The following is a 16,090-nucleotide window of genomic DNA, read 5'->3' as shown; positions in this document are numbered from 1 at the left end:
TTAGTCTTTGTACACCGAGGAAGTTCCAAAGGATTGTAGGAAAGCTAATGTTGTGCCAATATTTAAAAAGGGTAAGCAGGTAATTATAGGCCTGTCAATCTAACATCAATTCCAGGCAAGATAATAGAACGGCTGATATGAGACTCGATTAGTAAAGAATTGAAGGAGGGTTATAGAATCAATGCCAGTCCAACATGGGTCTGGTTCTTGACCCTGTGCTATTTAACATTTTTATCAGTGACCTGGAAGAAAACATAAAATTATCACTGATAAAGTCTGAAAATGACACAAGAATTGGGGGAGTCATAAATAATGAAGAAGACAGGTCCCTAACACAGAGAATCTGGATTGTCAAGTAAGCTGAGTGTAAATAAACAATATGCATTTCAATATGGTCAAAGGTAAAGTCATACCTCTAGGAACAAAGCCTGCAAGCTATACTTACAGGATGGGGACTCTATCCTGGGAAGCAGCGACTGTGAAAAAGACTTCAGGCTTATGGTGGATAATCAGCTTAACCTGAGCTCCTAGAGTGATGATATGGCCAAAAGGGCTAATATAACTCTTGGGTGTGTAAATGGGGGATATTAATTAGGAATAGATTACTTCTGCATTTGGCACTGATGTGACTGCGACTGGAACACCGTCCAATTTTGGTGTTCAAAGTTCAAGAAGATAGCTGAAAAATTAGGGGGGTTCAGTGAAAAGCCACATACATTATTAAAGGTCTGGAACACATTGCCTTATAGTGAAAGACCATAAGAAATCAATCTATTTAGTTTATCAAGGAGATGGTTCTGAGGTGACTCCATCACAGTCTATGGGTATGTCTACTTTGTGATAAAAAAAAGAAGGAAATCGATCGCACAGAGTTTCAGAGCCCAGGTCAGCTGACTCGGGCTCACAGGGTCAGGCTGTAAGGCTATACAACTTCAGTGTAGACATTCGGGCTCAGGCTGGAGCCCAGGCGCTGAAACCCCACAAGGGGAGAAGGGTCTCAGAGCCCAGGCTCCAGCTCAAGTTCAAATGTCTACATTGCAATTTTATAGCCCCAGAGTCTGAGCCCCGTGAGCTCAAGTCAGCTGACCCAGGCCAGACACAGCCATGCCACAGATCTTTCATTGGACTGTAGACATATCTTATAAGCACCTACATGGGGAATAGAAATTTGATAATAGAAGACTCTTCAATCTAGCAGACAAACATATAAAAAGATCTTATAGCTGGATACCGAAGCTAGGCAAATTCAGACTCAAAATAAAGCACAGATTTTTAAAAACAAGGTTAATTAACCTTTGGGACAAACCATGAGGGTTGTGGTGGATCCTCCACCACTGCAAATTTTAAATCAAGATTAAACAGAAATAAATTCAGGGAAGTCCTTGGCCTGAGTTATGCAGGAGGTCAAACTAGATGATCACAATGATCACTTCTGGCCTCACAATTTATTAATAAGAACTTGAACTGGCCCTGATACTCAATGGGGAAACCAGCATATTAGGAAGAGCACTAGCATGACATGTTCTCAGTTACTCTTATTGCTTTTTACAGATTCAGACTAACACGGCTACCCCTCTGATACTCTTATGCTTAGGAGACAGACAGCTGTATTTTGGACTAATTGCCATGTCAATGCAGCTTCCAACAGCTCTAGGAAACAGGTATTGCAGCACTGTAACCTTGAATTAGCAAAGGGGTGATCTCTGTGATCAGGTTAACCAGGAGTGTGCTGAGTTTTCTTCTTACCTGGTGGTATAAAAACAAGTTCCCAGCCTCTTTATCAATTTGGATACGATGGTGTAAAATTAGGTTAAGTGTGCCTTAACATCTGAGCATCTCCGCCACAGTACTTGGACTAGTGTTCTCAACTGAAGGGGCTGTCACAGCCATGAGCCTCTGCTAGATCTTTGAAATAATTTCATCTACTCACTACCATTGTCTTCCTCATCCAGACATGAACAGAAACACTTTTCTACCTCTCACAAGCAAGAAGACTGAAGACTGTCAGTTATTGATCTATGTCTGTGTTACTTCCCTGCTGGATTACTGTAATGAGTTCTACATAGCAGAATCATAGAATCATAGAACTGGAAGGGACCTTGAGAGGTGATCTAGTCCAGTCCCCTGCACTCAAGGCAGGGCTAAGTATTATTTTCAAATGCCTGTTCTCTGAGTGAGATAGACACACAGGAATATATTACTGTACTTCAAGTCCCTGTGTGCTGCACATGGGTCCCATTGCATTTTAAGTATTTGGCACTCATTTTCAAAGCCCTTAAAGAAACCAGGGGCCCAACCACCTCAAGAACTGCCCTTTCTTTGCTAAGACCTTCCCCTTAATAGAGGTAGCAATAAACTAACATGTAAGCTCTCTCTTTCTCTCTGAAAACAATTAACACAACAAACCCACAAAGGAACACAGAAGAGAGTCCTACTTGGATGATAAAGGGAATTTTAATTCTTCCATTGATGGCTATGTTTCATGATGATTGGCACACTACAAATAGATACATCACTGTATCTAACCTTCTGTTTACCACCATTCACCTTTCTATTTTCATATCCCTCAATTCCTTTCTCCTGTTATCTTCTCTTTCCCCCCACGTCGTCCTCTTTCTGGACCCTTTTAAAATGTATTTTTCCCTTTGCTCACCTCTTCTCTTCACTCTTCCCCGCTTTTATATATGTTACCCTTTTCTGGTATCTTCCTACCACTTCCTTTGTTTTATTTTCTTTCCTTTCATTCTTGACCTCCAGACTATTGAACACTCTGTCTGTAACCTACCAAGAGCCAGAAACTACTCTCCAGTTCTGGAGAGAGGCAGGCCACACCAGAGGAAGCTCTATAGCTTTTTAATAACATCTGAACAATTTTATTATTAGATATCTGAGTTTTCCAGATACTGTATATGTCTTCAAGTGTTATTCTTATTCAGTTGAACAATGCAAATAAAGTTCCTGTTATAACCAGTTAATTCTCTTTTTAAAAAACATAATGAGAAAATCAAGTATTCTGAGAAAGCAACATCTGTTTCTATTTCTCACTCTTTTTACTCTGCACCACAGTACATTGCAGTCTGAAGGCAGGTGTTAGCTAACTTCATTGTGTGTGTCAAATTGAAGGGTTTTTTTCCCAACCCGAAGAAGCTTTATTTTGTGTGCATGTTTTTGCCCAATATTTTTCTACAGTTGTGTGTCATGGTACAGTGTTAGCGCAACTGTGATAAACTGGGAAATAACTTTTATGTTTCATGACTATGGTACATACCTCTGTGTCTGTGTTTATGATGAGTTACTTGTTATAGAATTAGCTAAAAAGAGGTTGTTAAAGCAACCAGATGGGAAAGATAAAACTATGATAGAGCACTCAGAATAGCCAGTTTTATAGCTGTGAAGAGGTGACTCCTCAGCCCCTGATGACACAGCTCGTTTGCCAAGGTTAAGAAGAGAGAGGTCCAAAAAAACCCACTAAGCCACTGTGGCCTAGACAAGGTTGGGAGGTTAATGAGTGGCTAAAGCCGGCCCTGGAAGTGTGAGCGAGAGCTGACAGGCTGGCAAGGGAACACAGGAAGACAGAGAAAGCCTGCTGTGAGCAGGACAGTCTGTTTTCTCCCAGTAAGAGTGGGGGATTAGCTGGGATGAAGGGAGTTTACAAAAATCTGGCAAGGAAAGACTGTTGTGTAATACCCATGCCATTTACTGTTTCTACACTTTGCTCTGCATGCTTTTGTGCCTTTGGGGGAATGAATAAATAATACTTTGTTTGGAAGGCATTGTTTCTGAGTTGCTTTAGTCAACTTGACTGATCACAGGTCCCCAGAGCGAAAGGGCTACAGGTGCCAAATTGAGTTGGGTGTCAACACAGTTAGGATTGACGTCCAGAGACCCAGATCCAGAGTGGATGGACCATGTGGTTCTGCCCAGAATGAGGTGCAGGAACCTGGGCCTGTCACCTGAGGGGCACACTCAAGGCGGTCTAAAAGGTTCCAAAGTGCAGTTCACCCAGTATCTGTGGCAGTCGCATTTGTTAGTAAATATCATACTTACCAACGTGAACTTCATTGTGCCTTGGTTTTTTTGCAGGGCAAGTCATTTCAGATTCAGGCCCTCAGAACACAGACTAACAATCATGATATACAATAATTCCTACAGATGCTTACAGTCTATTGGATTATTTTGCTGGAAGCCTAATCCCCATCGCCATCGTCCACTTCTGAGAAACTTGAGAGCTAGCTATATACAATGTGTGTATTCCAGAAAATTCTGTACACAGCTATAAAAGCTAAAGTAAAAACACTCACTGTGTGTTGATGACGAGTCTGTCCCACTGCCCTTTAATATCATCTTCTGAAGGCTGTTCTGTAATGTACAGCCCATCAAATTCCAATTTCCTTGCAACTTCCTTTTCACGCTTAAAAATAACCAGTGGAACCTGCAATAGAAAAATAAACATATTAAAAATTAGTTCAAAATCAGTGACAGCTCTGGGAGCTGCTATCTTTTAAGAACAGCTAACTGCTTATAAAAATTGAATGCACAGATTGAATGAAGCTAAACCAGCAATCAGAAGGAAAAATTGCATACTACACATAAGCTACAGTAGTCTTTCAAACAGTCAAGTATTTGACTAATGCCAGGAACCTGGGTATGTATAGATGAATGAGGCCCAGATCCTTCAGTGCCATACAATGACTTTGCACTGCACTGTTTCAGTACTGTGGCCATTAACCCAAGAAGGCTCAGACAAATGCCAGGAGGATCCTACGGTGACACAGAGCCAATATAAGGGTTTGTAGACCACACACCTTTCCTGCTGTCAGCATAGCAGGGTGAAAAGGGGCATGGCTAAAAAGTGAGCAGCACATTGGGCATGCTCCTATGTCAGGCTCATCTGGGGTTGCATAGGGTTACCATACGTCTGCATTTCCCCGGACATGTCCGGCTTTTTGGTCCTCAAATCCCCGTCCGGGGGGAATTTTCAAAAAGCTGGACATGTCCGGGGAAATAGAGAGGCATAAGCCAGGGGCCGCCCGGCCCCAGCACGACCCGCCGGGTCCGCAGTGCAGCCCAGCCCTGCCGCCCCGGCTACATTGTAGCGAGCTTGGGCAGGGGGAGGGGGAGGGCGCAGCCACAGAAGGTGGCGGAGGGGCCGCTGCTGCCCCCGCAGGCCGGGCGGACTGCGCGCCCCAGCCGAGCCCGCAGGAACACGGGGAGGCCAGGCCCAGCCAGCGGCTCGGGCTTCCCTCGCAGGCGGGGACCCCCCGGCCACTGGGTGACCCTTCCTGCGGCCCCAGGGCCACAGGAGCTGTTTCCAGTGGCGGCAGGAAGGAGGCTGCGGCGCGGGGCGGGGAGTGTGGTGTATGCCGGGGCTGCAGGAACCCGCGCTGCCCCGGTTGCCGCTGAGCGTCCGAAGCCTCCGCCAGGCAGAGGCTGCCGGGTGAGCAGGGGAGCAGGGCAGGCGGGGGGCGCAGAGGCTGCAGGGCGAGTGGGGAGCAGGGGTCACAGGCTGCAGGGCAAGGGGCGTGCAGAGACTGCAGGGCGAGTGGGGAGCAGGGGTCACAGGCTGCAGGGCAAGGGGCGTGCAGAGGCTGCAGGGCGAGTGGGGAGCAGGGGTCACAGAGACTGTAGGGCAAGGGCAGGTGCAGAGGCTGCAGGGTGAGTGGGGAGCAGTGGTCACAGAGGCTGTAGGGCAAGGGGGGGTGCAGAGGCTGCAGGGCGAGTGGGGAGCAGGGAAGCACTTAGCAACCCCCAACCAAGATCAGAGCGGGAGGGAGGAGGGGGAATGCGGGGTGCTCAGAGGAGGGGGCAGAGTTGGGGCAGGAACTTTGGGGAAGGGGTTGGAATGGGGGCGGGGTTGGGGCGGGGAAGGGGCAGAGTTGGGGCAAGGCCAGGGCTCCCGTTATTTGTCCTCTTTTTTCAGTGTTGAAATATGGTAACCCTAGGGTTGCATTAAGGCACCTGGGGCTGTTAAAGACTGGCATGAATTAAAGTAGTCCTGAGGCTGCTCTTAAGACACAGCAGGGGAAACAGCTGCACTGGTATGAGAATAATGCAAAAGACATCGTTAAAGTACTTTTGCACACCGCCTCCTTGAGTTGTGCTCAGTGCACTTTGCCTGCCCCTGAGGATCTGGACTGCAAGGCTCTGGAGGCCTTCCCTAGGACAGAACTCTCTATAATGAGCTGGGTGACTGACATTCAAGAGAAGTGCCTCCCATTGGGGCTGGATGCGGCTGGCAGATCTTCAAGTTCCATTTGAATGGACTTTCCTTAGAAAACTGCTACTGACAGAAAAGTACATTTTGGTTGCACTAAAGCATTAATTACATACAGAGGGCTGTTTTATTGGACTTTTATTTTGAAAAGTGATTCTGTTAGGCTCCCAGCATTATTTCTGAATTTCCCCAGATTCACCTTTTATTTATCCACTCCACATCAGTGACTCTGCACCTGAACCACAGCCTACAGCTGGACAGCATTATATTGGAACAATAACAATTAAAACTATATTACTTGATAATAGGGTGGATATTACACTTGATATAAAAACTGTAATTCAAATATTTTTGAAGACAGCTTCATAAAAAGTTTTTAGTGGATTTTACTCATTCCCATTTTAACAGTAATTTACATACACAAATCTTGCACACAAATAAAAAGCAATACAGTTGAAATGGATTTTTTTTAAAGCAACGTGTGTCTACAGTGGCCACAGGTCGAGACTAGAACTGTCCCTTTTAAGGACAATGCCTTCCTCAGGGCATCAGAAACTGTGGGAAATCATTATGGCAAACAGTTACTTCAATAGTTTAATTCATGTCTACCAAGAGGATAAATATAAAAAGTTATTTTTTGAGAGACATTCCATAAAACTCACACAGAAAAAAGAAAGCCGTATCTCAAAAGCCAGGACCTGGAGATGGTACTGCATATGTCACCTGACACCCAATCATGGAAAATGTGTTTCACTATTTATTGGTGTTGTGCAAGTATTTAAAGTGCATAAGGAAATCAGCCACTTGGTAACCATTTGCCTTCACTTGGAAAGCAGATCCTGTCTCTGTGGCAAAGAAACGGTAACCAATTAAAGATAGGATGAAAAAATAACTAGAAGCCAAATAATTTCCTACTGCATAAAAACCTGTGCAAAGAGAAATGCTATTCATGTGCCTCCTTTGAGCAAGCTGCTGATATGTTGCATTCCACTTCTGATAAAACAAGACTAACGGAGGTATAAAAGGGACAAGAGGAAGGCCTTGTCAGAATATCACCCATGGGAGATCAGTCAGAAACTCTAGTCCAACTACCATACACCCTTGGCAATATACACTTCTTGTGCAGCACAGCCAGCTGACATGCAATGCTGCCATTGTAATCTATCCTCCTCTGATCACATGTATCCCCCTCTACTTGTATTTGAAAGCCACAGGTGGCACCTCAGCCAAAACAGGGCTGCATTAATGTACATGGCAAATGGCCATGTGTTGAGTCTATGAGAACATGCCATATGGAGGGATTCCACCTCCCTCACATGACAGGCCTCACCTTTCTGAATTCTTGTGAGGTTCATCACATGCATAACTTATATACAGGGGAAGCCAGCAACATAGTGGCTCTTCATGGGGGTCCTCACCCTGTTTGTGAAAAATTTCTGTGATTTTGCTCCACTGCACATCACTCAATGGAAAGGAGCAAAGGGGTCTACAAAAACAAACAGTGCTACATTCCTCGACCTCTTACTTTCAAACAGTAATATCCAATGATGCAGAAAAAGGAGATGACTGTGTGTAGGATGGCCAAAATCCGCAGTGTGGGTTCCATATAGCCACTGCTTTCTTCAAGGACATAGTGCACAGCGATGATCCGATGGGAGCCGCTTTCCAGGCTGTTTAACTTGGAGTCTTCCTCAGCATTTACCACAAGAACTTCCTTTTCTTCTATCACAGCAGAGGTGGAGACCTGTTCAAATCACTCACACTCAGTGGGAAAACTATTTAATTTGACAGGAGTTTTGCATTTCTACACGCTATGTACTATAAATCACAGAGACAAACAAAAATGTAAATGGGGGGAAGGGAACCTTTTTTTGTGAAGAAATCGCCACTAGAAATACCTCACAGAGATCCCTCTACTTTATTCCACTGGGATGACTGGTTTTGCCATTCCCTCACTATAGAAAAGCTACCATGAACTTGACAGATCACTGGGGATCCATGGAAGGTCATGACCATAGAGTCATAGATTTTAAGGTCAGAAAGGATCATTATAATTGTCTAGTCTGACCTCCTGCACAACGCAGGCCACAGAATCTCACCCACCCACTCCTGTAATAAACCCCTAACCGATGTCTGAGCTGCTGAAGTCCTCAAATCATGGTTTAAAGACTTCAAGGTGCAAAGAATCCTCCAGCAAGTGATCCCTGCCCCATGCTGCAGAGGAAGGCGAAAAATCCCCAGGGCCTCTACCAATCTGCCCTGGAGGAAAATTCCTTCCCGACTCCAAATATGGCGATCAGCTAAACCCTGAGCATGTGGGCAAGACTCACCAGCCAGACATCTAGGAAAGAATTCTCTGCAGTAGCTCAGATCCCATCCCATCTAACATCCCATCACAGGCCATTGGGCATGTTTATCGCTAATAGTCAAAGATCAATTAATTGCCAAAATTAGGCTATCCCATCAGACCATCCCCTCCATAAACTTAGCAAGCTTAGTCTTGAAGCCAGATATGGCTTTTGCCCCCGCTGCTTCCCTTGGAAGGCTGTTCCACAACTTCACTCCTCTGATGGTTAGAAACCTTCGTCTAATTTCAAGTCTAAACTTCCTGATGGCCAGTTTATATCCATTTGTTCTTGTGTCCATGCTGGTACTCAGCTTAAATAATTCTTCTCCCTCCCTGATATTTTTCCCTCTGATATATTTATAGAGAGCAATCTTATCTCCCCTCAGCCTTCTTTTGGCCAAGCTCTTTGAGTCTCCTTTCATAAGACAGGTTTTCCATTCCTCGGATCATCCTAGTAGCCCTTCTCTGTACCTGTTCCAGCTTGAATTCATCCTTCTTAAACATGGGAGACCAGAATTACACACAGTATTCCAGATGAGGTCTCACCAGTGTCTTGTATAACAGTACTAACACCTCCTTATCTCTCCTGGAAATACCTCGCCTGATGCATCCCAAGACCACATTAGCTTTTTTCACAGCCACATCACATTGGCGGCTCATAGTCATCCTGTGGTGGAGGCCTTGTAACACACACTGCAGCTCTGACCAACCCTGCTCTGATTCCTTGATAGCACAGCTCTGCCAGGGATTCGTCTAGGTACGGAAGCTTCCAGGGACAGGAGAGAGTCATCAGTGGAAAAGCGAATATAGCTTGGAGCAGCATTAACTATCTTCTGCAGGACTGATTTATGTGCTCCCGCCACAAATTACACTCCCTCTGTTTGTGCAGTCTCTGAACTATGCAGACCAACTGGGGCAGGGTCTAGTGTGGGGGAGGAGAGGGGCTGTGCTCTGAGATGGTCTTCTGCAATGAGGAAGGTGAAGACCCCCCAGTGTGCAGGCCCAGCAGGCTCTAATTAGCATTGTGCCTTATTGAATTTGACTATTTAAATGGTTAACTCTTTCCTGCCATGACTGTGTGTAGAGAGGTCAGGCATATAGGCTTTTGGTATGTGTGGCATGTTTTACATAAGATTCTCTATTTTTTTTTAGAATTGTACTGATGGAAAAAATAACTAATAGACATTTTAATAGAGGTATAACTTTACAAGATAAGCACTCAATACATTTTAAATATTAAGCAGATCCTTAAAACACTAGGCTATGCAGTCTTTGGCTAGTTTTAATTGGAAGTTAGTGTGTGTTAATTTGGCTACGGAGTCTCCCATGTTTTTCAAATTCATGCAATTATGCAATACAAGGGTTGATTAGTAATAATACAACAAATTTACCTTATAGAAGAGCAGGATGAAATTGATGGCAAAAGCAACAAACAAAGCCAACATCCTCATGTTATAAAAATTGCGAGCAAAATAGTTCTGAAAATAAAAATAAAAAATACAGTTTATCTATAAATAATTTTATATATTGATTTAGTCAACTTTGATGAACTCATAAAAATTACTTCTAAGAATCTTATGTTATAAAAAATATTCAAAGTATCCAAATCTAGAAAGCTTGTAGAGTTTTACTGTTAAAAACCCTCACAAGAACACCTCTTCCCACAATCTCCTCCAAAAATTGCTTCCATGTTTACCAAGGTTTTCAGTTAGAGTGGGAGAATCATAAAACGAAGCTGAATTTGGAACCAAATCTTAGACCTTGTGAAGAGTGAAAAGCTTGGATAACTCGGTCTTGAAATTAGTTTTCATGTTGTTAGGCCACTGTACTTTCAAGTTCCAACTACAACAGGATTGAAAGTGGAAGTATGGGAAATCCCACGAAAATACTGTTCCCCTAAGGTCTGTAGCCGGACGTGGTTTGAACAGTCCAGGTAAGTTTCAGATGTGCAGCTAAACTTGTATCCTAACTAAATCTTTTGGATATTTCCCATGGCTAATTTTTAAAACATTCACAGCTGCTGCTTTTATCTCTCTCTACATATATACACACACACACGCACACAAACACACACACACACACACACAAACTACAATAAAAGAATACTAAAGTTGCAAAGTGAATCACTCAAAAAAAATCACTCAAAAAGTCAGAGAATGTTGAAAATAAGGCTGTATGCATAACCGTAACTCTCCACCCCCTTTTGTGAATGTATTACAATTTACAAGCTGGCATAAATATGTATCTAAACTGGGGGGAGGGAAATTGAATTATTTGAGAAACATGTTCCTTTAATTAGTCTTATTTTCCATAGATATGGGCTTTCAAGACAGTTTTTAAAAAGGTAAATATTTCATGCAAAATATAGGACATCTGTTTTATGCAGATTTATATCTAGATATGAAATTTTATACTAATATTGGGTTTTCAAAAATTCTTTAAATTGGTTTGTCACATGCCATTTGTGCTGCTCTGAAAGGTCTCATATACAAGGGAAATTATTTATCACTGCTCTAGGGGCTAGAAAGCAGAGAAGCAGTGAAAGGTGACCCTGCAGACTCTTGAACACTATGGCCTTAGCGGTAGCTCTTTTTACAGGAATATGTGTGGTGGAGTTGTCATGCAGGCTGGTGCAGAGCCAATGGGTTAGAGAGTTGCTTGGATCCATGGGAGAGAGCAGAGGAGCCCTGACTTGTGGTCGTTGTCATGGAGAGGCTCTGTAGCCACTACCACAGGTCTGAGACCAAGATTCCATTCTTCAGCCTTGTGCCTTTCAGATATTGAGCAAAGCCTCTGAATGGTGCCTCAGCCTGAGAGACAAATGTAATTTACCGGTGAGAGAGCTTCTGAACTCACCAAATTTTGCTCTCAGTTCTGAGATCTCTCCACTCTAAATTTTCCCCTTCATAGATTCCAAGGCCAGAAGAGACCAGTGTGATCATCTAGTCTGACCTGTTGGATAACATCGGCCACAGAACTTCCCCAAAATAATTCCTTTTGAATGTCAGCATATCTTAAAAAAAAAAAAATCCATCTTGATTTAGAAATTGCCAGTGATGGAGAGGCCATCACGATCCTTGGTAAACTGCTCCAATAGTTAATTACCCCCACAGCAGGTTCGTGCTGCTTACTAATAGGATTTCACAGCCGCAATGCAGCTATGAACATTCGTGGCAAATTATTTTCAAGAATGCATATAATTCTTCCACCCTTTAAAAATACAAAATACATATGCATCCATTCCAGCCACAAACCCCCACATTTGCATTCACAAATTGGGTAACTGCATGTACAAGTACCAACTTGTGCAAAATAAAAAGCAGCATGTTTGTTTGTTTTTTTAAATGATTATTTTGCCTAGCACATTGGTATTTTCACTGTCATGTTGTTTTTATGCCTTTTTGGGGGGTGGGTTAAGGGCAGAGAATGAGTGAAGGTTGCTACAGCTTTCTCAGATGCACAGACACTTTCTGTAGGCCTTTGTAACAAGTTCCTGGCTAACATTCAAGTACTGAGTCCAATGTAGATAACAGTGTAGATAACATCTTACAAGAAGTTTCTGCTGGTATGCTATGATTTTCTTCCAAAAGGCTGATTCCTGGACTTCTGGTTCTCCATATCTGTGTGCATGAAGCTGTCTCAGCTTCTGTTTCCCTTTGTCTTCTTTGGCTTTTTCTTCCTTTTCTCCATCTTCTCCCCTGAGAAAACAAATGAACCCATAATGTGTGCTGAGTCACTGAAGATAACCTAAAGATCTATTGTAAACTTTTTTCCCACCCGGATGTTTACAGTCAGGGGTCGACACCACCACATTGCGCGACGGACACTTGACAAAATTACCATATTTAGTGACTGACATTGGGGGTTGGGGGTATTGTGTCATTCAGTCATTCAATGTTTTGAAAAATTACCATGGATCTCAAAATTTTTACCATGGACACATTGCTGACCCCTGTTTACAGTCCCACCACATTAAGGGGAAAATCCTGTCCCCTCATGAAGCCACAATAGCCATGATTCGTGCAGGGAAGAGACGTGAAATGAAGAGGAATCCTCCCTCTCAGGCCACAAAGAAATGGCAACAATGTTCTGTGGGTGATACTGCAGCCACTGCATTGCAGTAGCCTCTCTTAAATGAGGATATTTGACTGGTGAATCCAGGTAATTATGGATCCACCTGCTCCACCCTTCCTATTCCCAAGCCCCACTCCATATTTGTGTAGTTAATACCAACAGAACTAAGCTCTGTAATGCACTTCGGATAGCTCCCCTTCAGCCTCATGACTACACCACATCTGCTGTGATGAGGGCTCCAGGATGCAGAGAAAGCAGCAGGATTTGGCCATAACAGAAAATAGTTGACTTAAAACTTAAAATACATTTATGTTTTGAAACAGAATAACTGAAAAAGCATTTCCTCCTCTATTTAGGAACCAAGTCTTGAGTTCAGGATTCTGAATTTCCCCTCCAACAGTTGTGGATACCACAAGCACTTACAAGAATTGATTGTTGCACTTTCAGGTGTTTGTGACGTATCAGCTATACAAAGGAAAACAAGGAATCCTGAACTATGGGATGTAATTTCACTCTATTTTACCAGTTAAAACCAAACACTGTATTTTGCATTCCATTACATTTATTTGATTTTTAACTCGGACCATAATTCTATTACTAATATGGGACCTAAAACAATGTTGCATTAATTTAGAAAACCAAAAACAAATCAAAAACAAAGAGAAAGGCTGAGTTGCACATTGAAAAAACTGACATTAAAATTTGTGCTGCATAAAAATCTAAGAGCACTGAACTGTCATCCTGCAGTGAGCAATGCCCACACAGAATTTTGCTAAAGCCAAAACAATATTGGACTGACGAGGTTTGTAAAATCAAAATCACCCTGGTTTACATACCTAGCAGCTACACACAGTGCATTCAGTGAACCTGTAGCTGAAGACTTTGCCAAAGACCATACACCTTACTATAAAATTGTTCTCTGGAACCTATGTGGTGTTTGTCTGTGTCTATGTTAAATGCTTCTAGACACTTTAGACAAATGGACTAAATAACGCTGGTCAAACATTTTCTGATGGAACCTTTTTTTCCATTGGAAACTTCTGATTTGATGGAATCAATATGTGCTGTGGGAACATTTAGACTGTCAAAACTTTTGATGGAAACCAGGCAGGCAAGCAGATTGGCCAGCCCGTCTGGATTCCTCTCAGCCTGCCTACAAGCTGACTGGAGGGTAGGCATGCAGACTGCTTGGGTTCCCAGCCTCCCAGAATACTGGGCAGCCTGCCTGGTGATGGCTCCCTTAGTTGCTCGGCTTCCAGCGCTACCCGGCTAGTCAGCTCCCTGGGGTGCCCATCTGGCAGTTGGGCTGCCTGGCGCCATAATTTACATCCAATAGAAAATTTTAATTTTCAACTTTTCATTCCAAGTAAAAAAAAAAATATTTGGAAATGTGACATTTTTCATGGGACAGAAATTCTGGTTCCGGCACAGCTCTAGAGCTGAATGTAAATCAAAGCATTTTCTTCCTAAGGCCTGGTCTACCCTAAGTGGGGGGGATTTATCTAAGTTATGCAACTTCAGCTACATGAATAACATAGCTGAAGTCGACGTACTTAGACCTACTCACCGTGGTGTCTTCACTGCAGTGAATCAACTGCTGCCGCTTCCCCATCGACTCCACCTGTGCCTCTCATGGCGGTGGAGTACAGGAGTCAACGGGAGAATGCTCAGGGGTCGATTTATCGCATCTAGACTAGATGTGATAAATCGACCCCTGCTGGATCGATCACTGCCCGCTGATCCGGCGGGTAGTGTAGACATATCTTTAGTCAGCAGACAGCCTGGAACAATAGTTCTAGGAGGGATAAACTCCCTCTTCCCTTAAAGGGGTTTTAACTCTGAACCTTAAAGATAACTATTAAATATCAGACATGTTAGCTTTTGTACTGCCGGTCATTTTAATACAATCTTCCAGCTAAAGCTCTTGTCCCACAATCCCACTCTGCCTCTCAAACCTGTTCAAATGCCAAAGGCCCTAACTATTTTCTGCCCAGCTGCCAAAACCTCCAGGTTCCCCTTGGTGTGTCCGCGATAACGTGTGTGGCAGATTGAAAAGTGAAATCTTTGGGACAGCATAAAATAAATTGCATTCAGTATCACAAACAAATGCATGCAGGGGCTACTTACATATTTAGACTTCTAGTTTTAAATTCAAATGCTCCTGTAACTAGGAGTTCGGTGGCACCTTAATGACTAACAGATTTATTTGGGCATAAGCTTTTGTGGGTAAAAGGTACCACCAGACTCCTCGTTGTTTTTGTGGATACAGACTAACACAGCTACCCCTCTGATAAATGCTCCTGTGGAATTTTCCATTTTCTGCACCAGCATGCTATAGAAGCTGGGGTTGTTGAAGTAGACATTAGGTTCAGTTTTATGTGGAGTACATGGGGCCTTGGACACAGGGGAACTCAGTTCCAAGTGATATTGGGAATCTGTCTGTTCAAGCAGCCCAGCCCCGGGCTGGACATACAGTGAAAGTATGTCTCAACTCTTAGCTCTCCTGGGGAAGGGAGGGAGATAGCGTGAGACAGTGTGTAAATTCTAGTCATCAGAAGACTTATCATAGAGCAGCACTATAGAGAAGGCTGACTGTTATCCCAGGTGTCATGTAAATACAGGGATCACAGCTGGAAACGGGACTGGGAAGGATAGACTGGAATAAAGGAAGGCATAAAACCACCATAATGGCATCAATTTTATGCTGGTTTCACTGCACTGGGACTGTGAGGGGCTCCTTCGCCAGCGAGGATGATGTGTGATGGGGAACCTATATTCAGACATGTGAGATGTCTCTATGACACAGAAATGAAGGAGCAAGGGACTACCTGTAAACAAAACTGATTTCTCAGAAAAACAAACTATAGTTCTTAGGGGCAAGGTCTTGGGTTATACCTACTCTGCTTTTTCAAGTTCCGATTTAGTTTCTTCTTTCTCCTCCTTTTCATCGTCATTCACTTTCTGCTCCTTGAATGAGTCAGATAAAAAAATGTCATAGAGTTTAAGGCCAGAAGGAACCATTAGATCATCTAGTCTGACTTCCTCTATATCACAGGCCACCAACACCATCTATCACCCACACACTGAAGCCAACAATTAAAGTGAGACCAAAGTATTACAACCTACATGAGACTAAATTGTTAGGTGAAAAAGGCAGAGAATAGGAAGGGCTGAAATGTACCAGTGATCCAAGTCCTGCAATGGCAGGAAAATGATTAAGTGATACCCAGATAATCCTGGCAAGTGACCCACATCCACAGGTTGCAGAAGAAGATGAAAAGAACCCAAGGTCACTGCACGGGACTCACCCCTGCGGCACCTCCTGCTGGTCATCTCGGGAATTAGCTCTCTAGCCTGCAGAGCACCCTCTGCAGGCCGGTGTCCCACTGCCGCTTGGCCCCCATGTCCCTCCCAGACCCCGGTGCCCCTTTAACTGGGTGCTGTCCCCTGGCAGT

General features: G+C 43.5%; 1 protein-coding gene across 4 annotated transcripts in view; it reads right to left on the bottom strand.

Annotated features, from left to right (window-relative positions):
- LOC135977646 (ryanodine receptor 2-like) overlaps nucleotides 1-16,090 on the bottom strand; it is a 74,462-nt gene that overhangs the window by 42,212 nt on the left and 16,160 nt on the right. For all 4 annotated transcript variants that reach the window (XR_010595087.1, XM_065578852.1, XM_065578851.1 and 1 more), the window contains exons 7-11: nucleotides 15,535-15,602; nucleotides 12,112-12,259; nucleotides 9,953-10,039; nucleotides 7,740-7,958; nucleotides 4,302-4,432 (exon numbers count right to left, since the gene is read on the bottom strand). Coding sequence is in view for 3 of the 4 variants with exons in the window: in XM_065578852.1 (XP_065434924.1) it covers nucleotides 4,302-4,432; nucleotides 7,740-7,958; nucleotides 9,953-10,039; nucleotides 12,112-12,259; nucleotides 15,535-15,602 (653 nt within the window). In the remaining variant the exon portion in view is untranslated. The remainder of the gene's footprint in view (nucleotides 1-4,301; nucleotides 4,433-7,739; nucleotides 7,959-9,952; nucleotides 10,040-12,111; nucleotides 12,260-15,534; nucleotides 15,603-16,090) is intronic.

This window comes from Chrysemys picta, unplaced genomic scaffold, assembly GCF_011386835.1.
Source record: "Chrysemys picta bellii isolate R12L10 unplaced genomic scaffold, ASM1138683v2 scaf5, whole genome shotgun sequence".
Lineage (NCBI taxonomy): Eukaryota > Metazoa > Chordata > Testudines > Emydidae > Chrysemys > Chrysemys picta.
The sequence above is the reverse complement of the archived record's forward strand: the minus strand, read 5'-3'. Positions and strand labels throughout refer to the sequence as shown.